At 42.6% G+C, this 26603-nt stretch overlaps 1 protein-coding gene across 2 annotated transcripts in view; it reads right to left on the bottom strand.

Annotated features, from left to right (window-relative positions):
* The window catches only part of MALRD1 (MAM and LDL receptor class A domain containing 1), a 2469603-nt gene that overhangs the window by 1859393 nt on the left and 583607 nt on the right, over window positions 1-26603 (bottom strand). For both annotated transcript variants that reach the window (XM_069211777.1, XM_069211778.1), the window contains exon 14: window positions 7786-7873. In XM_069211777.1, the coding sequence (XP_069067878.1) occupies window positions 7786-7873 (88 nt within the window). The remainder of the gene's footprint in view (window positions 1-7785; window positions 7874-26603) is intronic.

The raw sequence follows: 26603 nt of genomic DNA, 5'->3' as shown, positions 1-26603 counted from the left end.
AGTTCTACAGTCATTTTGACATCAATTTATTTGTATTTGTTTTGAGGTTTTTCCTGTGTAGTGTTTTCACTTTATGGCAGTTGTGTGCTGCATGATTACTGTTGGGGTCTTTGGTTGGCAGTCAGGTTACCTCCCGTCCAAGCAAGGACCCTCACTCTAGTCAGGGTAAAAGAGAATCACCCTCAGCTAACCCTGATTCTGTGATAAATTTTCAGGACCTGCACTAGTACTCGGTCTATTGTCATTTATGGCATATGGTGGCGGTCGATCATGTAACAACTGATTAAGAAATTCATCATTATCTGAATCATCTGCATCTGCCCAAGACTTCTGAGTTTCCTTCTGCTTGCGAGAGCCCTTGTCTGTCTTACAAGCGGCCTTTCTTCCCTGTGTTGAGGCTTCTTGAGTTATTGCCGGAAACATCTTCACTCCGTCTATTATTTCCCTTCTCTACATCCTAGTCTCACTATCCCATCTAGCTTCTGCTAAGGTCCTTTCTGCTTTCCTCATTCTCCGCTCGAATTTCTGTTGCCTCTGTCGTATGGCCATTAATTCCCAAATTGCTAACGCCTCAAACTGAGCTGGTCTCGGATGCAGCTTCTGCTCATTTAACGCTTTCCGCAAATTTTCTAGAACCCCTATAGTAAAGATTCCGTTCTCTGGAAATGCCATACACCCATCTTTCCCTGTTAATTTGCACCAATGCTTTAGCCAAAGACATGGCGCGACTCCCTTTTCCTCCATTACGGCATAAGCCTGAGTATCCTCTGGCGGTGTAGGCTCCCCCACACTCACTGTAATGTACGCATCTCCCCGCAAAGCACTCTTTAAAGCCTTGAAAAACTTCATTTTCTCGACTTTTATTTTGTTTGGAATCTAATCAGGAAGTGACTTTAGTTCCCAGAACACTCTTCGCCTACCTTCTCAACCAATTGCCTCTCACGGACGGCTGCCAATCCGTGCGTGACCCCTCTCGGCAACTAACCTATCCTAGCACAGCTCCAATGATGTCACACTCACACACACTGCGGCTGACAAAGTCTTGCGGCTTGTCTTCCTCACTCTCTATTCACACAAAAACTAAAGCAATATATTGCGAGCACTTTAACAACAAAGCCCAAATTTGCTGGTTTACAACAGGAAGGGTAACACAATCGCTTCAGAACTTTACAGAGATTTCACTTGAAGCCTCGGCCGCTACTCTCTCCTTCTCAGATCCCACACCTGAAAGCAAAATTTGACCCGCAAGTTCTACTCTCGACTTGTCAATGGTTCGTTCTAGTGCACTTTAGAACTTGCCAAATCTCCATCGAAGGTTTCACTCTCACAATTTGACTCAAACTCGACTCGTCAACCACGCACGATTTACCTATTAATCCGCACACATTACAACATAAGCCAAGTGTCTCATGCACTTATCAATATACTCCGGAGTCTTAGACCACGCCGGGTCCGTACATCACCAACAACCACGTGGACAATTTTTGAGCACGAAGCGCTACACTCACATGAAGTTCGCCGACTTCCCTACTCTCATACTGCGGAGTACGCCCACTCCTACTAAAACATGGCCTGGCCTAAATTCTCACAAACCTCACAATTCACCTGCGATATGCATAAGCTGAGCAAGCACACATTTCTACTTCACTCATACTATCACTAGAATGCCGAGAACATACCCAACTCACTTCGGCAAGCTCTGGGATTCCGGGAAAGTCATTTGGGACTTAGGGGCACATCATATCTCCAATTTGCATTATCTCAAAAATATTTCTAAAACAATGGTCCCTCGTCCTAGGGCCCCAAAGGGCCGTAACCGTCCTCTGCTACCAGAACTGATAACGCGTCCCGTCTTAAATAATTAATTAGTCTGGGACTCGTTTTAGGCCAATGAATCTTTTGACCATGATTGAAGACACCTTAGGACGAGACAATTAATCAACATAACAATCAATAGATCAAAAACATCTTAAAATTCACAATAACAAATTAATCAAATTAGTTAATGACATTAATAAGAATCGGAACACACCATGATCTTCCAGCCATGAATAACTACACAGAATTTAGTAAGATTTATGATGTTTATTCCCCATTGATTACACTCTACTAGCAAGTTTAGTAGCCTCAAAACCAGAAAACTCATCAACACTGTTATAATATGACCACTCGAATAAGATTTAATCAAAGCAAAAATTATAAACATTAGAACAAAGCACAATGTCAACATATATTAGCTTTTAGCAGAGTTTTAATAGCGTATTTTTCAACAAAGCATAGATTCAGTCATTTGTCCGTTTGAGTCAGTTTTAGTGAACTCCTTCACTAACCTCGAATCAGCATTAGCCTGTTGGGCTTCATGCAAACATCTAACTATGGTCTATATCAAAAGAGCAGTTGGTACCTAGAAAGAAAAGGCAAACAGACAATTACAACTTCATCATCATATAGTTACCCTCCGTAATGAGTCAGCATACAGAGTCAGTCTTCGACCTCAGGACATCAGTTGATTCGCCATCAGCCAGGAAACACCGCAAAGTTCAGCAAGACAGGTAATAAGGGACACTTCCCTCATAAGGAGGAAAATTAAGTATCAGGTAATGAATGAGCTGAGGATGGTTAAAGTATCAGAAGAATAAACGGCAAAACCTCAAAGAATGATGGCAAAGTATAGCTTAAGACAGAATAATGGCTAATAATGGCTCGGTGGAATGGCAAGGAGTGGTGAAGAATAGCATATATGCCTGATTTCTCCTGGTGTCCTACGATTATATCAAACTTGTTGTACAGTACCCTAATTTCCAATTGGGCAAGTTTTGTTGCATCATTATCTCCATCCAATAGTCCAACGGTCACCCCATTACAGCTTTCCACTTTTGACAGTTCTCACGCAGCTCATTGGTTCCTGGATTTGACTTCTCCAACGGGTAGAATGTCAGGTGAGGAATAAGTGACATTTGTTACTCAAGTAAGTAGTCCCATTGTCTTCACTAGTTTAAATGACTTTGTACCTGTTGCGAATTACACTGTTGCGTTCCACAAGAATGTCTCCTTGAGCAAGTCGGGTTCTCATGAGAAAATTTACTATGGTTACACACATCTTCTAGTCTTCTGGAAAAGTACGGCTACATGTCCTTCAGCAAGTCAGCACATTGCACGTTAGAAAAACACATTTAATATGAGACCAGACAGCTAGGCCCGACTCATGCTAACTAAGGCCTAGTGATTAATTAGCAAAACCTTAACATATAACTATATTACTATACTAATACAAAATCATACATTAGCACATTAATATTTCATTATTAGTCAATTTCATTAATCATCGAATACAATGGTGGCCACTCCCCGTGGGCACATTTCAAACACACGTTTAGTAAAAGCACATTAATACATTTTCGATGCGGCATCATTAGGCATTAATTCGTAAACATTTTATGTTAATTTTGATTATAAAACTACACTCCAACAGTAGCTTGGCAGGAGCAGGCAGCCTTAACTTCAGAGTGCTAGGTGTAAAGTATTTGTACCAATACACACAGTAATTCAATGAAAACACTACAAAATGACACAACACATACTTAGAAAAACAGAAAATATTTATCTAAACAAAACAACACCGAAACAACAAAAATCCACAATACACAAGTTATCGATTAAAAAACAAAAATAGTCCTCATGTAATTTTAAACACAATGCTAACACTGTTATCGTAGAAATGTACCTGGGTGCGTCAAAAATAAACCCACAAGGGCGTGTGCGTCAAAAAGGGCTTGCAATGCGGCAATATCACTCATGAGCGAGACTGTGCGTTGTTTCTCCTTCAGTAGAGTCAATGTGCATCGATTCGTACCGCACTCTCGGGTTCTGGCAGGCCTTGCATAGTTTTAACACTCCCAGAGATGTTTGCGTTGTAAATCCTGCTGCACAATGATTTGAAAACCACAGAGCACGGGTTGCGATCTCACCAGCCATCGTCAGCGATGCGGCATGTCGTTTCTCCAGCTGCGTGCCACAATCTTTCAGTTGCTCTGCAGACGAGGATTGATTTTCAGCCACGAAGCCGGCGGCGTGTCGATTTTTCAGCCGCGGATCGGAGTTGTGTCGATCTTTTCCCTGCACGGCAGTCAGTGCGTGGATGTCTCACTCTTGGTCTGCCAGCTTCTCCTTTCAGGGTCCCAGGAACTGGATGGGCACCACTTGGCAGAGTAGGAGGCTCAGCAGAGGGTCTAGGTGCTGGCAGAGAGAAGTCTTTGCTGTCCTTGAGACTTCAAATAACAGGAGGCAAGCTCTAAATCAAGCCCTTCGGGAGTTCTTCACAAGGCACACAAAGTCCAGTCTTTGTCCTCTAGCACAGGCAGAAGAAGCAACTGTAGGATAGCTCCACAAAGCACAGTCACAGGCCAGGCAGCTCTCCTTCCACAGCTCTTCAGCTCTTCTCCAGGCAGAGGTTCCTCTTGGTTTTCAGAAATGTCTAAAGTCTGTGGTATTGGGTGCCCTTCTTATACCCATTTTGCCCTTTTAAGTAGGCTTACTTCAAAGAAAAGTCTCTCATGTTTGTGAAATCCTGCCTTGCCCAGGCCAGGCCCCAGACACACCTAGGGGGTTGGAGACTGCATTGTGTGAGGGGAAGGCACAGCCCTTTCCGGTGTGAGTGACCACTCCTCCCCTCCCTCCTAGCACAGATGGCTCATCAGGAAATGCCGACTACACCCCAGCTCCCTTTGTGTCACTCTCTAGAGAGAGGTGCAAACACCCCAACTGTCAAACTGACCACTTTCTAACAGTAGCATTTGCAAACACACAATATTAAAATCAACTTTACCAAAAGATGTATTTTTAAATTGTGAACTCAGAGACCCCAAACTCCACATGTCTATCCGCTCCCAAAGGGGATCTACAATGTAATCATATTTAAAGGTAGCCCACATGTTAACCTATGAGAGGGACAGGCCTTGCAACAGTGAAAAACAAATTTAGCAGTATGTCACCGTCAGGACATATAAAACAGATTACTGCATGTCCTACCTTAGCCATACACTGCACCCTGCCCTTGGCGCTGCCTAGGGCCTACCTTAGGGGTGCCTTTACATGTACGAAAAGTGAAGGTTTAGGCCTGGCAAGTGGTTACACCTGCCAAGTCGAATTTACAGTTTAAAACTGCACACGCAGACACTGCAGTGGCAGGTCTGAGCCATGTTTACAGAGCTACTAATGTGGGTGGCCCAACCAGTGCAGCAGGCCCACTAGTAGCATTTGATTTACAGGCCCTGGCACCTCTAGTACATTGTACTAGGGACTTACTAGTAAATCAAATATGCCAATCATGGAAGAACCAATTACATACACATTTGGTATAGGAGCACTTGCACTGTAGCACTGGTTAGCAGTGGTAAAAGGCCCAGAGTAACAAAAACAGCAAAAACACAGTCCAGCACACATCAACAACCTGGGAAACAGAGGTGAAAAGTTAAGGGAGACCACACCAAGGATGAAAAGTCCAACAATTACCTTACACATTTTCCCTAAGTTAAGCCTCACTTCTTTGTGCCAAGCAAACAGTGGGGTAAGCACAGGCTAATTTAGTGATTGGTATAGTTCACTCTGACACCTACCTTAAAGAAAACAAAGGCACAGCAGAAAATCAATTTTATAAATGGGTGAATCACATTTAAAACAACCAATGGGGTAAGGTTGTCATTGAATAGTAGGGATCAGGAGGCTTGGTTAAAAATATGACTTCATTACTGAGTTGGATTTTATTAAAATTTAGAAATACTGTTGGAAAAGTTCCTCTAGGTTGGGAAGGTCATCAGCCTCATCCAGCGACAGAAAGGTTCTGTCATCTTGATTGTTCCTGAGAATGGTGCCCTGTTGGATAGGTTGTGTTAAGGCAAACAGGATGCTCTTCATTTTTTGAGGAAGTGTCCAGGTGTCACTCGTGTCTACTGGCTATTCATCTGAACAAAAGTGGCACCTCACCCACAATTCCTCAGAACACATCTGGACCTGAGGGAGAAGAGAAGAGGATTGGAACTGCTGTCCATGATCTGGGCCGGACCTACTACCACCTGTTCCCAGGGCTGGGAAGTGAACTCAAAGGGGTCAGTTAGCTGACAATCTTTTTGGATACAAGGACATTATAAGTTCCAGAGCTGACAAGGTGTCCAGTGGAAAGTGGACCATGACTGGTTAATTCTGGGTGCCCCGCTGGAGTTGCCATGCATGCAAAGAGCTGTCACTAAAGTCATAGGAGCCTTAAAAAATTACCAAGACAGTACACCCAAAAGTTTGAAAACCTGACAACTTGGAACATTTTTGACTTCATGTGGGCTGGTTAATAACCACTCAAGGATGCCTGGTCAAGGGGGGACCTTGGTGGGAATGAAAATTAATTTCATTCTATGCAGAGTTTTTTGTTTCACGAAAGAAGAATTCAGTGGGCCTTTACACCTAACATACATAGCTTTGGTGTGATCTGCATGGCTACAGCTTTCTGGTTTGTCCAGCTGAGGTTTTCAAACTTCAAGAACGTCCAAACATAGAAATCTTGACCACATGAAACTGAAAAATATCAGATGGACGAGCAGACATCGGCAGGCCTGAAATTAAAAAATTTTCTGATCTTGTAAATGACGTTTTTTCAAGTTGTTCCAATCCTATGATACATAATGCCACAGGATCAATTAAATCTTCGAAACGCTCAGTGTATTTTGTAACACAAGGTAATAAATATAGCCCCTCATTCCAACATTCGCGGTAACTACCGCCTACCTCCATGGCGACGGCCACCAACATACCGCCGCAGTGGCTACCAGCCGTCTACCCGTATCATGACCATCAACAATATTTCACCAGAATGCTGGTGGAACTCCGCCGACGGTCATGGCGGCAGATGGTAGTGAGCTGGCGCTGCTGACAGCAGCCCCGTCAGGCCAGCAGAACACCGCCAACCGTATCATGAGCAATGATACGGCCTGGCGGTGTTTTGCTGGCAGAAGCTGCTGCTGACAGCAGCGCCACAGACCATCTCCAGCCGGAGGACCCCCTGCAAGCAGGTAAGTTGGGTTCTCTGACAGGAGAGGGGGGTGGAGGGTATTGTGTGTGTGTAGGGTGTGTGTGTATGTTTGAGAATGTGTGCATGCGGGTGTGAGTCACGTTGAATGCGTGATTGTGAGTGTTGTGTGTGGTGAATGCAGGTGTGTGACAAGGTATGTTGGTGTGCGTTGAGGTGTGTGGGTATGGATGTGTGCATGCGTGGTTGGTGGTGGGTATGCGTGTGTGCATGTGTATATGGGTGCATGTGTGGGTGTGTATAGGTGCGGGGAGCAGGAGAGGGAGGGGGAGGGTGGGGAGGACTTTGGGGAGGGGGATGGGGCGGAGGAGACCTCTATCAGTGCCCGGGAAGGGATTCTCTGGCACTGAGAGTGCTTACCGCCATGGTTTTTGTGGCTGTAAGTTTGGAACAAAAACCATGGGCTTAGGCCGGGTCGTAATCCAAAGGGTGGGATTGTGACAACCGCCGGGCTGGAGACCCAAGTCTCAAGCCCAGCGGCCGTTACCACTCTGGCGAACCGTGTGTTAAAGTGGCAGTCTTTGCTGGAGGTTACTGCCAGGGACAAAATCCTATTTTTATTACCTCCGGCCTGTTGGCGGTATTAACGCTGCTTTAACACCGACCGCCAGGGTTGTAATGAGGGCCATAATGTATAAAGTAGCTGAATCTGAAAAGAAACAAATGTGAGCAATTTGCATGACAAGTAATAGTCTGAGTTTAGCTCTTACCACTGTAAAGGTTACAATCATAAAATGACAGGTCATCTATTCCTATGTCACCAGTGAAGTCGTCCCCAACTATACCTTTCACCAGGATCTGAGGAAAAATGCAATACAAATAATTAAGAACAGTTGTTGGAAAGTTCACGTTTATTTCAAATACTATTTTTCTATTTCAAGTTTGAAATGTTACAAATAATTTGCAAGTACATACACAACACATTAATTTGGAATGCGTAGACTCGGAAAGTGTAGTAAAATATGTCATTTTGCATTGACACTTTCAATATTTTGGACTGAAGCTGCTGTTCTTTTTCACTGGGACTCTACTAATCAGGCCCCACTGCATGATCTCTGACCTATCTCGAAATTGGTTATACTAATTACTGCCGTACTTAACTTACTTAAAAGTCCATAGGGTAAGACATGTAGGTTAAATGACAGTACTGGACTGCAGCACTTATTGTGCCACTACTAGGGTCGCAGTGTAAAACATCACTACAGGCTTATCACCGTAGCCTGTCTGTGCAGCTTTAGAGCTTTAAATTCAACCTGTCAAAATACCCCCTTTAGACTGGCATAAACCCTCCTTTCAAATATTAATAAGTCTCCCCTACGGAGTTCTTAATACCCAAAAAGGCAGGGTACATGGTATTTAAAAGCAGGGCATGTAAACACTAAATACTAAAGATGTCCTTACAGTGACAAGGCCCTAAATGCTATTTTCACCATGTCGGGGTTAGCTGTTCCATGCAGAAGAATTCAGAAATAATATTAATCATTATACCTCCTCACAGGAAACAGCTACAAAGTCCCTTCTTATATTTAAAAAAATATTCATTGCAAGCCCAGTTCATTGCTACAGCCAGATTTGTACTAAACATTTCACACAAAGTACTTTTAGAAAGTCTTTTATTACCTGCCTAAAGCCTCCAAAAGCCTATTTGTATGAGCCTCCATCTGTCACCCAAGATTTAAATAGCTCCTTGATGAGATGTGAACTTACCCCCAAAGCAGAGACAGAGACAAAGGCCTTGGGTGCGGGGGGATTTAAAGTTCTTCTGACTTGATGGTCATCTGGTGTATTCCCAGAAACTTAAATAACTTCAAAGAGACCTAACCATCACAGGCAGATTTCACCTGTGTGTGCCCCATCCTTTGATTCCTAGTCTGCCACACATCAATCCAAGGAAGGAACTGCCCCCATATGCAGTTTTGAGGTGACGCCACAGAAAGGGTTGCTAATTTTCATGGCCACTCCTTTAGGGTAGGCACAGGAGCTCTGCGTGGTGCAGAAAATGTTCTGCCATGTTGGATTTTGGTAGAAATGGACACTGTGGAATTGTTTGCAGTAGGACACTCATGAACTGCTGAGAACATGAGTAGGGTTAGGAGCCAGGTGTCATCTCCGCCCACCAGCTAGTGTCAGGCATAAATGTACACCCCTGGTAACCTCTTCTGAACACTACTGGACCTGTGTAAGACAAAAAAAGACTGCACCTGCTGTTGATGCCTTTAAGGGGATCTGAAAGACTGGGCCTGCTCCCACATGTGCCCAGACGAAGAAGTGGACTTTAAGGGTCACTTGGCTGACATTCTGTTAAGCTACAGAGTCACAAAACTGCAAGAAACCCACTTTCCTTGAAAAGCCCAGCTGACCAGTTTCAACTGGACCTGCCCTGTGCTATATGGTTCCTACAAATATAGCAGGACCAACATGAACTTCACAGTGTAAAGACTTAGTCGAGATATACCATCAGTAAGTGTTGTATCTCAGCTAGCTCACAGTACCGCATCCAACCAGAACCGGGAAAGACGTTGTTCACAACCTCAAACATGATACTCTGATCCCCAAGGAATCTGCGGAAACAGATCTAATCCTTACTTTTGCACGCTCAAGGTAAGCATAAGAAAGAAACAAAAAGCATTTTCAAAGCATTTATTGAAATGATTATATTCTTGTGTAAAAGCATGTGCTGCAATTGTTAGCAAGATGAGACATACTAAAGTGATCACCTTTGTTATAATGGTGAATAGGATAAACTGTTCAACCATGGCAATTGTTGCTAATCAAATCAAATCAAATCAAATCAAAAACATTTATAAAGCGCGCTACTCACCCGTAAGGGTCTCAAGGCGCTAGGGGGAAGGGGTTACTGCTGCTCGAAGAGCCAGGTCTTGAGTTGTCTCCTGAATGCGAGGTGGTCCTGGGTGGTCCTGAGGTTGGTGGGGAGGAAATTCCAAGTCTTGGCCCCCAGGTAGGAGAAGGATTTCCCACCTGCCGTGGTGCGGCGGATGCGAGGGACGGCGGCGAGTGCGAGGTTGGCGGAGCGAAGCTGACGGGTGGGCGTGTAGAAACTGAGGCGACGGTTGAGGTATTCGGGTCCCTTGTTGTGGAGGGCTTTGTGTGCGTGGGTGAGGAGCCGGAAGGTGATCCTTTTGTTGATGGGAAGCCAGTGCAGGTGTCTCAGGTGGGCGGAGATGTGGCTGTTGCGGGGTATGTCGAGGACGAGGCGGGTGGAGGCGTTTTGAATTCGCTGCAGGTGTTTCTGGAGTTTAGCCGTGGTTCCTGCGTATAGGGTGTTGCCGTAGTCCAGGCGGCTCGTGACGAGGGCATGGTTTACGGTCTTTCTGGTGTAGGCGGGGATCCAACGGAAGATCTTTCGGAGCATGCGGAGGGTGAGGAAGCAGGAGGATGATACGGCGTTGACTTGTTTGGTCATGGTGAGAAGAGGGTCCAGGATGAATCCGAGGTTGCGTGCGTGGTCTGAGGGGGTAGGTGCGGTGCCAAGGGCCGTGGGCCACCAGGAATCGTCCCAGGCGGACAGGGTGTTTCCGAGGATGAGTACTTCCGTTTTGTCTGAGTTTAGTTTCAGACGGCTGAGTTTCATCCATTCTGCGACGTCTCTCATTCCATCTTGCAGGTTGGTCTTGGCGCTGGTGGGGTCCTTGGTGAGGGAAAGTATCAGCTGGGTGTCGTTGGCGTAGGAGGTGATGTTGATATTGTGTTTGCGTACGATGTCGGCGAGGGGGCTCATGTAGACATTGAAGAGAGTCGGGCTGAGCGAGGAGCCTTGTGGGACGCCGCAGATGATCTCGGTGGGGTCTGAGCGGAAAGGTGGGAGGTAGACTCTTTGGGAGCGGTTGGAGAGGAAGGAGGTGATCCAGTCCAGGGCCTGTCCTTGGATCCCGGTGGAGCGGAGGCGGGATATTAGGGTTCGGTGGCAGACGGTGTCGAAGGCAGCCGAGAGGTCGAGGAGGATGAGGGCGACTGTTTCTCCATTGTCCATCAGAGTTCTGATGTCGTCTGTGACTGAGATGAGGGCGGTTTCTGTGCTGTGATTGGCTCGGAATCCGGACTGAGAGGGGTTGAGTAGGTTGTTGTCTTCCAGGAAGTTGGTAAGTTGTTTGTTGACGGTCTTCTCTATGACTTTGGCGGGGAAGGGGAGGAGCGAGATGGGGCGGAAGTTCTTCAGGTCGCTGGGGTCCGCCGTAGGTTTCTTCAGTAGGGCGTTGACTTCTGCGTGTTTCCAGCTCTCGGGGAAGGTGGCAGAAGCAAACGAGCTAATGCAAATGTTTATATACTCCTAAACATGTGTAAGATTGTACTAAAGAGAACATAGTGGGAGTACCCTCTGTCAGACCAGTTGAGATGGTCTAAACCCCATATCTTGGTGGTAAGTCTCTGGAAACCAGGATAGGTCATCCTCCTTGGCAAGATGAAGACCGGAGTCAGCCAGGCTGTATCACAGTCACAACTAGTAAAGGTTCTGTGATAGTACCAGCAAAGAATTGCTTCTCTCGCAGAATAATAGCATGCAAGCTGTTTATATGAAAATGTACTATTCTTATCACGCTGTGAGAGGAACGCAGAGCAGCTTATTTGTTTTTTTCTGGCTTAAATGAGTTGTCTGCTAATGGGCACACCAAGAAAGCAAACAAGTGACTTTGTGTTCTCAAATGTGTGACCCTGGAAGAATTCAGGGTAGTAGTGCCTTAAAAGATGCACATACAACACACACACTCACTAAAATGTGGCAAAGGATCCTGTTGAAAAGAGAATGGAGAAAAGAGATGCCAACTTTATGGAGCTGAATTAAAATTGCAACTGTATGCAGGCCATGCAACACCTGGTCTCTGCTGGTGGCCTCTGTCAGATTGAGCCCTGAACCCCAAGTGCTATTCCTGAGGTTCTAGCACCCTTGCCTGGTCTCCTCCTGACCAAACCTAAAACCTGGGACTAAGAAACTTTTTGCTAACTTCTTCCCTAGAAAACTAGGGACCTGACTAACTTGTCAGACGATCCGCCGAGGATGGATCGCCAGTGGACCTGACTTTGCTGGAGCTTCCACTTCATTCCTCTCTGCAGGAGTGAATCCGGTTAAATGGAATCAATGCTGACCGACATCCAGAAATTCTGAAACCTCTTTGGACATAGCCTGCAGGCTTGCCCTGCTGAGGAAATCAAAATTCAAGAAAAGATTTTAAGTCCAAAGGTAGAAAGCTTCACTGTTCCTGATGACTTCCTGGGACTTTTCCAGCTCAATGTTTTTCCAGCCTTCATCAACTGCTTCACCAAGACCTTGTCCTTCATCAGCTAGTCATTGACAAGCTTGTCTTTTGACCCAGCATTAACCCTGCCCCACTGGAGATTCTGCCTCCTCTGAAATGTTCCAAGTGTGAAGGTAATGTTTCGACAAATCTCACTTTTATACCTGACCTGCACTTCCTTAAAATGTATCCTCATCCCAGTCTAGCTTTGCTAGTTTCCGATTGTTTACACTTGTTGGCACTCTGTTTACTTAAAACTTTGAGACTTCATACCCGTTTGGTTCCCTTTTTTGGACTTTTGTCTTTTTGGTATCATTTTCTTTATTACATTAATTTTTTCTTTTACAAATGGGGATTTTTGTTCTGCTGTGTTTGCGACTTTTTAACTGTTTTGGCCATTATAAATTCAACCTTTTGGTACTTCAAAACCTTTAAAACTTGAAGTGCAAAAATGGATGCACACATTTAGGGGGTCATTCTGACCCTGGCGGCCGGTGACCGCCAGGGTCACCGACCACGGGAGCACCGCCAACAGGCTGGCGGTGCTCCCTCAAGCATTCTGACCGCGGCGGTTCAGCCGCGGTCAGAAACGGAAAGTCGGCGGTCTCCCGCCGACTTTCCGCTGCTCGGGTGAATCCTCCATGGCTGCGGAGCGCGCTCCGCAGCCATGGGGATTCTGGGGGTCATTCTGACCCTGGCGGCCGGTGACCGCCAGGGTCACCGACCACGGGAGCACCGCCAACAGGCTGGCGGTGCTCCATCGAGCATTCTGACCGCGGCGGTTCAGCCGCGGTCAGAAACGGAAAGTCGGCGGTCTCCCGCCGACTTTCCGCTGCTCGGGTGAATCCTCCATGGCTGCGGAGCGTGCTCCGCAGCCATGGGGATTCTGACACCCCCTACGCCATCCTGTTCCTGGCGGGTCTCCCGCCAGGAACAGGATGGCGGTAGGGGGTGCTGCGGGGCCCCTGGGGGCCCCTGCAGTGCCCATGCCAATGGCATGGGCACTGCAGGGGCCCCCTAAGAGGGCCCCACAAAGTATTTCAGTGTCTGCAAAGCAGACACTGAAATACGCGACGGGTGCAACAGCACCCGTCGCACCTTCCCACTACGCCGGCTCCATTCGGAGCCGGCGTCCTCGTGGGAAGGTAGATTTGCCCTGGGCTGGCGGGCGGCCGCCCGCCAGCCCAGGGCAAATCTCAAAATACCCTCCGCGGTCTTGCGACCGCGGAGCAGTATTTTGTCGGGTGTAGACTGGCGGGCGGCCTCCGCCGCCCGCCGGTCTCGGAATCACCCCCTTAATCTCTTGCCCTCAATCAAACCTGTGAACAAAAAAGAAAATTGAATATTAAGACCAAAACAAAGTGCCTGCATTGTAAGAGTTGCAAATCAAGACACGCAGTAAGATGAAAATAAATGGGACAGTTGAAATAAATGACACTTAAATCAAGCTGAATAGTTTGAAGGTGTGAGAGAAAGAAGTCTTATAAAGATTTAGCACCCGAGGAGAAATGAAGAAAAAAATCAGCCAGTAATCAGTCAATCACCAAGAGTAAGAGCGCCAAAAGGGACCATACAGCTTCTGAATAGGCATATCTGACCAAAATTATTTCAGAAGAAAGAGACATTGATCTGCGAGCTTTTCAAATTCTGTTAGAAGAACCCCCATGAACTGGCATATAAAGTGAGTCTGAGGATGCACATCATTGCATAATTCCCTGATGAAAAGATTTACTGTAATTCGTGAACTTTTATAAATTTGAATTTTTGAGAATTGTTACTTGTGCCCACACACTTCATTCAGGTTAAGAATATTTTTTTTCTGCATTTTTAGAAATATGCCGACATTTCAAGAAGATTAAAATAGATTATATTTGAGGATAGGTGTTTATGCTGTCATGGTTAAATAGTGTTCTGCCCACACTAAAAAGTAAAATTATGCCTGGAAAGGTATCAAGAGGTTTCTTGCCATTATCTGTTTCTTGAGATTTTTACAGGCTGTTAAAGAAGAATATACGTTTTGTGTTGAAGAAGAATATGTTTGCCTCTGTCATGATTTTACCCTCATCTGTTGCTTAAAGGACTTTTTGTTAATGTTCATACAATATTATCGGCTTGATTTAGAGTTTGGCAGAGGGGGTTACTCCATCACAGCAGCAAGTACATGTTGCTTTGCAAACCTTAATTGTTCAGCAACCGCTGGGCTGGGCTGATATTGCCTGTCTAGAATATTTTCTTGTAAAATATGAGGTTAATAGTTGACAGTTCCAACCATTAATGACATGTGTTAATATTCAGACATTACTTTGAAAACAGAAACATTTATTTTGTCACTATTATAAACTCTTCCACAGAGTGGGATACAGAAAAGCGGGGAGACAATTTAATCAAAGATTAAGGGTGCTGATATGGCCTGTTTATCTGTATTTGCTTTTCTGGTCGTTGTTCTTTTAAGGTTTTGTGCCTTGTGCAGTAAATTTAATGTTTTGAATTTATAATTTAGTATTACATGTAGGTATTTATTACAAGTACGTACAGTGTATCTATAATTAAATTTTAAACATACAAATATGATTTACTTGAGTTTCATTTGTATTTGTTGTTGCTATGGTTTATATCTCTCAATGTGCTGTGCTACAGCGTACATGCTGTCTCCTTTAAACATGGTACAATTGACTTATGCCAAATTTACATTTTAATTTACTTCCTAGTAAAGTGGTAAAAAATAAGTGGTGATCCCCAGAAATGGGTGGCAGTGGACCCCACTTGCAATCACCGACTCAAATTAAGCACAGTTTACCATGTCCATACAGTGACAAGGCCCAAAAAGCTATTCTCACTGTTGCAGGCCTAGCTGTCCTATGTAGAGAGTAGATTAAAATATTTATGCTGCTAACTCGGGAAAGGGACCTGATTAAAAACATAATTCAGCCACTATTTTAATAGGTTATTGGTGAGCTTGGCCCTCTCTGTAGGGTCATCTCTAAATGTTTTACTTGCACCCTCCTGTTTTGTGCCCCCGTTTTTGTTGGCCTTTAGGACTCTGCACACTTTACTACTGCTAAGCAGTGCAAAGTGCTTGTGCTCTCTCCTTTAAACATGGTAGGATTGGCTTAGACCACATTGGCATATTTAATTTACTGTCAAGTATCTAGTAAAGTGTTCTACATGTGCCCAGGGCCTGTAAAGTATTTGTTGCTAGTAGACCTGTAGTACTGCTTGCACCACCCACCTAAGTAGACAAGTCTGCCATTGTAGCCTGTGTGTGCAGTTTTTACACTGCCATTTTGACCTGGCAAAATAAACATTTGGCCAGGCCCAAACCTTGCTTCTTAATACATTTGTCACTCCTAGAATAGACCCTGAACAGCCCATTGGGTTACCTTATTACATTTAATAAGTGGCAATAGAGAGCAGGTGAATAGGTTGGTTTGGCATCTACAGAATTGTAATTAAAAGCCCTCTTTAACAGGTAAAGTCAGATTTGTATTCACAAATCTAGAAATGCTACTTTTAGAAAGTGGCTTTTCCTCGTCCAAACCAGTTGGTGTCTGCAGCCTGTATCCTGGGGTGCATGACTAGATGAAGTTGGCAGTTGGTCTTTTTGTATTGCTCCCAGACAGTGAGACAAAGGGAATATAGGTGTTGGCAGGATCAGCCATTCTGAGTTAATGAAGAGGAGGATCTCACCTAACGTACATGTATATTACAAACACCTCTGCTTGAGCATTATCTTAAAGGGTTGACACTGGTCTTATGTGACCCCATGCAAGCTGGAGCCAGGTCAGGGAGGAAGGGCATGGCTGACACCTCAGGGGGATGGAAACCTCTAGAAGTGTCCCCCACTTCAAAGAAGGCAGCAGTTATAAATATTAGACCTCAGACAAAACTCTTCAGTACACTTCTGGACCTGCGGAAGTCTCTGCCAGGAAAAAGGATTGTTGTTCTGCTGAAAGGACCACCACTCTTCTAGACTGCTTCCCTTCCATGATGACCCACTGCCCCTTACCTGGGTGAGAAGGACGGGACTTGTAACTAGGTCCACCAGAGTGAATCTAAGGACTCGTCTCTTGTAATCAGTACCTGGACTCTGCAACAGTAAATCCTACCCTGACAAGGGGTGTCCTAGACCCTTGGAAATGGACCTGAAGATGCTCTGCCTGCCAATCTGTGGACATAGTTGAACCGACACATGCCCTCTGCAGCTCAGTGGAACCTGAAGCAGAACCAACACATTGTCTATGCTGAGTGGACTGTTCCTGTGCCAGGACTTCGCATCACCCTTGCAGCCCACAGGCTCATTGGAATCACAGCTGTGTGACACATCCCCAATGCAGACCCTCTCATTGCAAGCCTCTTGTTGAAGGCAGCCTTGATTACTCAGAAATCTGAATCATATGCCCCACAGCTCCCTAACCTGGACCTCACACCACATTCAGCTGTGTGCTGCATCCTTACTGCAGGACCTCACATACCTCCACACACAGAGTTTAAAGTACTCTAGTTTAGCTGCCTAACTGGGTTCCTGTAGCCGGCTCCATCATGGCCGGCCCAAATGTATGAATTTGTCCCTGTCTGAGGAGACCAGAGAACCACAGTTTCTGCTTTCTGCTTTTTGGCACTATTTTCACTGAACTCCTTAAAATTGCATATCCAGGCTCCTCTGGTTAGATTTTTATTATTTTGGTCTCGTTCTATTTATTAGATCACTCTATTTTTCTAATTTGGTGCAAGATTTTTCTTGTGTTGTGTTTTCACTTTGTACTGTTTTAAGTGCCATATAAGTACTTTATGTGTTGCTTCTAAGTTAAGCCTGACTGCTCAGGCTAATTTGGGGTTGATTTTGACTTTACCCTGACAAGGATTGTAGTTGTGGAATGAGTAGGGTTTTATCGCCCTCAACCAATAATCCAATTTCTTGCAAAGTCAAATTCAATGGTGAAGTCAAAGTTATGACAAATAGTAATGATACATATTCAGGAAAAATAACTTTTAGACAATTATCCTTTACCTGTCAGACCTCTGAGGAAGCATTAACTCTCCAGCTACTCCCAGCCAGCGCTCAGGGGAATGAGGTGTAAATGAGGTGAAATTCCTCCCAGGAACCTATAACAGGCTCACCTAATTGGTCAGAGATGAGCTCAATAGAATATGCCAGGTGGGTGCTGTGCTTTTCCTGTTGACAACCCAGTGTCAAATGCCACATGACAGGTCTGTCTGAAGCACATGCAAAGGTATTGCACCCTTCAAAGGGAGGGAACAGGGTGATAGGACAATTGTTACGTGTCCCCTGTCTGGTTGCTGAGGGATTTTTATTTTTTCCAGCCATACTTCTGTCTCTGGGATTTAGTGCGATCATTGCCTGATTCAAACTGGATTTTAATGTTAGATGTTGGAGGACACTAGAATTACCATTGTACAATACCCACTCATGCCACCAGCCTTAGTTCTCAAGTTTAGATTGGCCAAAGATCCATACCACCTTGTATTTGTCCCAGCCACATTGCATTTTGGCCTATTTGAAGTGCAGCAAACAGGAACGAATGCAAAAGTAGGTAGGTCAGGGTCTAGGAATCTTTATGCCATTGGTCAGAAAGGAGCTAGGAGTGTTGTATGGTCCCCACCCATCCAGTGGCTTTTGAACCTACAAAGTTGGACCCTTACCCAGTCTTTTTCAAGACACTACTGGACTTGAAAAATGATACCAGATGCACAGAACCTGCTGCACTTGGCATATGTGACATTTAAGAAGGACCTGAGAAGGTTTTACCCTCTTCCACTTGAAATCCAAGGAAAGAAAGTTCTCAAAGTATCGCTCCAGGAAGATAAAATAGCTGAAGGGGACATTCCTGTGAAGTATCCTACCTGACCAGTGGTAACTGGGTTTTATGCTTACCATCTGTCTGGCACCCTATAAGTCTACAAGTGCACCCTCTGAGGTTCTGTGAGTCTTCAAAGTGTACTCCTTTGGTTGTTTGGTCACCAAAACAATTTTGAGAACAATTTCAAACCTTTTTGCTCGAGAGCTTCAAGGAAACCAATCATGAGAAGCATCTAACCAGTAGTTTCAGCCGCATCTGATTGCAGTTCAGATTTGCTGTATGCTGAGAAGTGTTTTTCCTCAGAAAAACAACAAAGTGCCTATTCAGATGAGGTTTAGCAAGTTTTCTGAATGTCCCTTCTTTTATGTCCGGTCTACTTGTCATAGGTTACTGTACTTGGTATAGCCAACCCACGCTTCATCCTGGTTGGCTTCAAATCACATCCAGGTCCCGGTCTATCACAACCATTGTCTACCATGGGCTCCTTGCACTCTCACTTAATTCAGAAAGCCCAGTAGACACCAGGGATGGTATAATAAAAAAAGGGAGTGGCCTTCCGAAGACTCATGCCATGCCCCAACTCCGTAACAGCCTCATCAGTCTTTCTTCTCCTCTTAGGGAAGATGCATGGGTCTATCTTCAAAGGGGGACAAATCCTTTTGACACCAGGGTCAAAAGATTAAAAAAACAAGAAGTGTAGGCATCCCACCCAAGCATTGGGCCACTGCATAACAGGCCCTGCAGTCTTTCTGCATCACTAGACAGCATAAATAATATAAATAAAAAAATGAGCATTGACAAAACCAATAGGTCAGCCCTTGGCCACCAGCCTCTCAGAAATTAATTGGCTTTTTTGCTGTTGTAGATTTTACAAAACTATCATTCAAGTAGCGGCTAAGCCATCATCAATCTAAAAACAAATAATCAGCTAAAGGCAAAAATATTTTTAGGCTCAAAAAAGCACACATTACCATTACCGTTGTCCTCCCTGGCACTGAAGGGAACTACTTTGTGTGTGGATGCGCTCCTTGTGAAAAGACAGAATTCCATAACTCACAGTGAATTCAGCCAATGGCTGAAGTGGGTTGACTGATTTACCCTTTATGCACACTTGAGTGGGTAGAAGAAAAATGTGGATGACCCAATCACAGACAAATAGATTAAGTGTGGCTGAAAACTCCTTTAAGTAACTATGTAATACACATAATGTTGGTAAAATCAAATGTTTTTGGCTAACATGGACCTAAAAAAATCAAATTTATGCACTATTATCGGCCAGCCTCTTCTGATTGGGAGGGAAAGAAAGAAAAAAACAAGGAAAGAAGGAAGGAAAGAAAAAAGAAATAAAAAGTATTAGGAGTGCTGCAATTAAACATGATGAAGTCTGGTTTTCTTCCAAGGAAACATTTATTTAAGAAATCACGATAGAAAATGAGTCCAGAATAAATGTGTTCTGAAAAGTTGTCTGCTTATGAATTCACATCATATACTATTTAAGGTTTTCTTTTGTGTACTGCATGCATAGTAAAAAGATAATACAGAACATTTCAAATAGATGCTATCTGTTGTGCTGTTAAATACAAGCAGTCAGATAAACAAAAATACCCAAAAGCTATTTTTACAACTGCATTGGCAAGAGGATTTGGGCAGGAACTGATAAAACTGGAATGCGCCCTGTACTCACATCTGGTTGAAAGGGTCCTGCTATCGCATCACACTCTAAACACAAAGGTAACACTAAAATGATTTTAAAGTAAAAGCAAAAATACTGGTAATGAAGGGAACTACCATGTGTGTGGATGTGCTCATTGTAAGAGCAAAATACAGTCACTCATGTGGCGTTAGGCACTGTCTAAAGTAGACTGTATGCTATAATGGGAGAAAGCAAAATGTGAATGACACACAACAGACAAGTGGATGAGGAAAGCAGATGTACAGTTCTTTAGGGAAGATTATGAACTTTATCAAATCAAAAGGTATTAGGTGATACCATACTTAAAGAGGGTAGGGTGCTACCTCACGAGGTATCAAACCATGAACCTCATCCATAACTGTTGAAGCAATCTTTTTCCTTTTCATGGGTAGGCAGATTCAGGGGCAGGTTCGCTACAGTTTTTATCAGAAGTGTGGAAACCTTGTGTGGTAGGAATTGTGTGGAAACTGGAGCTCACCCTCAGAGAAACATTAGGGCAATGCATGGTTTTAGACACAATTTGAGGTTTGCAGGCCATTCTGGATAAGAAAATGTTGTGGCATCAGTCATGCCACTCTGGACTCTCCTGTGTGTCTAGTTGCCAGTAAATGTTTAAGTTTAATACGGTTCCCTGGATGGCAGCTCAGACACAAATACCACAGCTAACCAACATCCCTAAAATACGTCAATTTCATAGTCAAATATTGCACATTGAATTATAGGGCCTATCCTGGCATGGAAGACAGGCCCAGCTACACGTGGAGTACTTGTTTTATGGGCACATGAGTAGGAATATACAATTGTAGAACACTTGTTATTAATAATTGAATTTCTATCCAATCTGAAAGACAGAACACATTTTTCAAAATGATGGTTAAATAACCCACTTCATGGAAGTACAAATAAACACAATTAGTAAATGCAGTATCTTGGACACATATAAAGAAAAGTGTAGGTTTTCATTTTTTTAGATTTTATCATGTCAATTGTTGCATAGTTGTTACACAATGAAACATTATATATTGCTGCAGCTAACTTGCTGGTGCTGGATATCACAAGTGTTTGGACAACCAATACTATTTATTATGCAACATAAGGGTTTGATGAACGTAACATTGTATCTACTGTTGTAAATCAGACATCTAAGGAGAACTTACGTATGAAAATATTGTCACATTTCTTTATTTTATTATGGATTTTCAGTATTTTAGAATCATCAATCTACACATTTTTTTTTTATTTGGAATTTTTTCTACCTTTCACAATTGTATAGCTTTGTGGTTTCACCATTGGGTTTCACCTGTTACCACCACAAACTCGAAGTAGGTGAAAACCACAAAAAAATTGAAAAATAACGCTTTGGAACATTCAAATATGTGAAAAAATAGTCACTTTTTTGCACAACACTTTTTCCCAATTTTTTAAATAAACCTTTGCTACATTTTGGCGATTTTCTCATTTCCCTCTATGCAAATCTAGTGACCTCGGGTACTTTTAAAATCCCCAACGTGTGGGAAGAAAGGAGGCAATTTGACTTAAATACAATTTGTACAAACAAAAAGCATCAATCTTAAGCTCAAAGTGCCCCAAATACCAAAATAAGTGCTAAGCATTGTGGCAAAAATGCCTCTGCAGCTATGGGGGTAAGGATTTATTTTGTTCATAGTAATTATAATTTTAATGTTTCGTCTCTTTCTTTTATGTATTTTCTAAAACTATATTTATGTATTCTATATTTTTGTACCCAATCTTATTGTTTTTACATTATTATGGCAAGAATTTATGTTATTGTAATTGGTATTTAGGCCATAGGTTTTTTGTCACGCTGGTTTTGTGATTGATATAGTTACTCATAATTATTTTATAAATCAGTGCACTCAGTAGTCAAGGTGAGAGGCTAGGAGAAGAAATCTATCAAAAGTGAAGCATGGCATAGGTGTTCAAAATAATCTGTAGCATGGCCTTTTTAAATTGAGATGCTTTTGGAGTATGAGCATAGCATGGAAATTTACCTTTTCATTTATTCACTTCCTACGCTAAACTCATTCTGGTTGGTAGCCCTCCCAAAAGACCTTCCTGAAGGTCCTAAGCAGTCAACCCGTGGCTTGTATGTAAAAGTACAGAATTTTTTGTGATCACTCAAGCAAGGCGTGAGAGCAACTTTATGCTACATATCAAGACTTTCTTAAAATAGATATTTTAGCAAGAATTATCCATGCAATAAAACAAATGCAGCCTCTCGTTGAGAGTTGGTGATGGACTTGTCCGCTTTTTTTACAGATCAGAAAAAGCCTCTATCCAAGCTTGTGTCAAGAGGGTATTGAGGTACATTTGTGTGATACTTCTGCTTTTGGAAAGATAGACAATATGTTTGTGCTTTGTAATGTGTTTTAAAGTTTGCAAACTAGCCAATAAAACTGAGGTAAGCAAGTGTGCATGCAAATAGCAAAGCCTAATGAGGCAATCAAAATTCTATGACCATGAGAGGGCTGTGGGCATATGGATATTGATAGGGAAGCATTATTGGTTGCTCCACATAGGTCGGTCTGAACGCAATAGGGAAAATTACACAGTTGTATTATATCAGTGGAAATAAACACAACATTTGCTTTGAACATGAGAATTGTAAATCTGCTTGAAGTCCTTATACAAATGCTCTTAATCTTTTGAGTCAAATATCAAAGGGATACAAGTCAATTACAGATAACCACCATGTCACTTAGATGTGCACTGTACATTGGATAGAAAAGGACAGTTCAGGCTGAATAAACCATACTCTGATTAGCGGACCGCACTAGAGGAATATTACTTCGCTGATAAGCTATTATCATTAAAACGTTCTTCCTATGGTCATGGATATGGATAGGATATACGAGGGGCAAAAAATCAAGCTTCACATATCTGAAGGTTGATTTTAACACAAATAGAGTATATAAAACAAAAATGGCATATATGAAAAATGGCAATTGCTCAGCATGTAGCTTTTTTTAGATCCAGGAGATTTAATTAAGCTGTCGCTTTCAGTGCAACAGAAATGACAACTGTAGTACAATTAGAGGTATAACATCAAGCCCACAATGGTAATCATGGCCACATGAGGTCATATGTTATACAATAAAAGGTTACATTCTTCCAACATTTTGAAAAATACATTATTCTGAAGAATAATAACCATGCCCGTTATAGTATAGAAAAAATTATTGAAATGACATTCAACTTCATATTTTGCATCTTTTGACATCTCTTCTGCCAGTGATCAAAAACGTAGGAGTGCCTGAAACACTGCTTGGATAGCGATCACAAATCCAACTTCAGAACCTTAAAATAGTTAGGGGCTGTTTTAAGAGTCCCTACTGCCTCCTTACGCCACATTAGCCTTATTTGTTTTAACGCTAATGTGGCCTAACAAGGCCAAAATCGCCACACCAAGGCCCATATTTATACTTTTTTAGCGCCGCATTTGCGCTGCTTTTTTGATGCAAAAGCGGCGCAAACTTACAAAATACAATTGTATTCTGTAAGTTTGCGCCGCCTTTGCGTCAAAAAATGACGCAAATGCAGCGCTAAAAAGGTATAAATATCGGCCCAAATTTACAAAGTGGTGCAATGTATGCATTGCGCCACTTTGTAACATTTTACACTACATTATGCCTGCGCCAGGCATAATGTATGCAAAGGGAGCATTGACACTAGTTCCCCTAACTACCGCTACGGTGCACTGTATCTTAGATACTGCGACACATGGTGGCATTAGGGGACGCTAAGGGACACAAAAAAAGTGGGCTGAACTCAGTGCAGCCCACTTTTCTTAAATCCGGGCCCTAGAATTTAAAAGAAACCATGAGTTTGATGCCGAGGTTTGGAGACAAAGACGAACAGAATTATTGTATAGGGCTAAAGTTTCTGAAATCAAAAAGTGTTATGCTATGGATTCTAGTACAGACATATGGATAAATAAACATTTTGTCCGTCTTAAACCTGCGAACATTGTAAAACCTGTCTTGAAACTTGAACGCATACTCGATGGCTACTTCAATATATTTCTTGGTTAAAAATAAATATTACTCTTAAAAAAACCTATATGGAAATATCTACAACTTAAACGGTTTTGGAATCCAATTATGTGTAAAAACATTCGAAAAAAAGTAAAGTTACAAATCCCCAAAGAATCAAAGCTGTAATTATGCCTTTAGAGAGTAGCAGCGTTACGCTGCTTGATTAACACGTTTACATTCTGAATCTTCCTTTCCTATTACATTTCATCTTGAACACTTTATGAATGACGACACACTGTTTTGCAGTAACGTGCTACATAGAACCAACTAATCGAGTCATCTGTATCTCATAACTGAAAAATAAAATAATTTAAAAAAAAGACAATATCCTCCATATGAGAACAAATAAACGCGAAATTGTTTTGGGCATAAGGGGCTCGAGAATTAATTCTTCATACTGGATGTTCAATTTACATACCTCACTAAAAATAGATCTAAGCTTCAGCCCAAGAGTTGAGAAATACACGCTTGTATAGATAATGTCGGGATTACCAGGCTAACACATTAGACTATTTTCTTTTCTGATGTCACTCTATCTTCCTTGCTTAGTCCCCAGGCTCATTCTGCTCACCTATGGTATTTGCTAAGGCCATCTCAGATCATGTGAATTCCGATACTGATTTTGCAATGAGTGGCATTTCCTGGTGTTCTATCATTTCTCATAATAACGTATGTATGCTGCTCATTTGAAAAATACTCAAATGTCCCAAGCAATTACTGTCCTTCCTCTTGACAATGAGGAATTCCTCTGACGTACTAACAAATAATGTCATTCACATTTTGAGGTGAAAAGTGATAGAGCGGAACGAGGTAATAATTTTACCTGCGTTGGACGCTCTTTAGGCCGATGAATCTTTTGACTTAGTGGGAACTCTCTGTACTCTTAATCGATCAATTCTCATCAAAATCAATAATCAATAACGAACATAACAACACCCTGAACAACATAACACTTAACAATTAATCCAGAATACATTTCGGCGAACCCTGACCTTTCAGTCAGGAAGAACCACACCAGTTTATTGCAAAGTTAGTGAATTTATTTCCCTATATTAACAAAGCTAGCACAATGTAAATGTTTCTCAACACCAAATGATAAACATATATGAACATTAATAGCTGTCCATAACGTCGAAACAAGTGTAATCTATGTAGCATTTGAATCACAAGGCATTCGATAATGGCAATGCAAAGCACTAATAAGATAATCTGTAATGAACTAATGGCATACATTTAGTCAGCATAACAAGATCTCCAATTGCATCGTGCGACATATGAAATCCTCATCTAACCTCAAATTAACATCGGCATGTGGGACTTCATGCAAAAACAATTTAGCAACATTAATTTAGAAAACTCCTAGCTAGGGACCTTATCAAATCAGCAGTTGGTTACCTAAAAGAAACACAATGCAATTTTACAATTTCCTTTCATATTTACCAATTACGATCAGCATACAAGGAAGTCTTCGTCTCACAGGTACCGTTCTTCGGTCATCATGGGTACCGTTTCGATCGGCATAGGACTGGGCAAAGGGGCAGGGGTGAACGGGGCAATTGCCTCACGGCGGCAAGGTAAAACTATTTCTTCATGCAAAAGGGATCAAATCAAAGTTACAGTCTCTAGGGCAAGAATCATTAAAGTCTCTTTCTCTCGATTAGAGAAAGAATCAAAGTCTCTTTCAAAATGGCGTCGCAGCAAAGTGGGCCATAATAGCTACGAAGTCAAAATGGCGGGATGTCCGATGAATAGAGAGAGAGCTTTCCTCTCATGCACCTGGGTTTTATAGACAACAGTTCAAGTCCAGTAGGGTCTCCATTGGAGGGTTCATAGGTTAGCTTCAAATTGACCAATCAAAAACGACAGTTCTCAAGCTTTTACTTAAGCATACATTATCCTTGGAGATGGGTACGCAAGTTGCAACATTGTTGTCCAATTAGCTTACTCTCAGAGCCTCCATTGTCCGCACCTGCAAGTCGACCTTGAATTAAAGAGAAAATATGCCAGGCTGGCACTAACTTTAAGATAAGCATGTGAACAGTTTCTGTGGAAAAGTACAGCTTCAAGCGAAAATACACGTTTATTAGCACAGTGGAAAAGTACGAGCATCTAAACCGTGAGACCAGGCAACTAGGCCAAAGCCTCCGCTAAAGTAATGCTAAGCTAAAACATTTCAAACAAGCAAATCGTAGCACACGTTTATGATTATGTCGGATTAGTGCAATTCTAATACACCACGTTATATAAAGCACGCATATAAATGATGGCAAACTACTCTGAGGGCACATTTTGTCCCCGTACAATCTTAATTAATTCGGTTAATGTCACACATGATTATTTCAGCACTACGTTTAAGCGTTAATAAATCAAAACCTTCATTTTCTGCTTCATCAATCCCTCCTCTGATGACTACTTGTCATCACACAAATTTAGCCCACAAATTTTATTCCATTAAAATTCTGTCAGTTCCCTTTTCCTTTTGGTTCCCCTAGTTTGCGCTTTGTATTCTTCTGCCATTCTTTTCATAATTTTCTCCTCCTTTCTTCTTTTAATTCTTTCCATAATCATTATTATTCCCCTTTTTATTCCCCAAATTCCAAATACACAAATTATTACTATTAATATTCCTTCTATTATTTTCAATAGTATTCCATTCCAAATTCCCCCAAGCCAATGACCCACTGAAGCTATTCCCTTTCCAACCTTCTC

The sequence above is a fragment of the Pleurodeles waltl genome, chromosome 10 (assembly GCF_031143425.1).
Source record: "Pleurodeles waltl isolate 20211129_DDA chromosome 10, aPleWal1.hap1.20221129, whole genome shotgun sequence".
Classification (NCBI taxonomy): domain Eukaryota; kingdom Metazoa; phylum Chordata; class Amphibia; order Caudata; family Salamandridae; genus Pleurodeles; species Pleurodeles waltl.
This window is presented reverse-complemented; position numbering and strand designations above follow the sequence as displayed.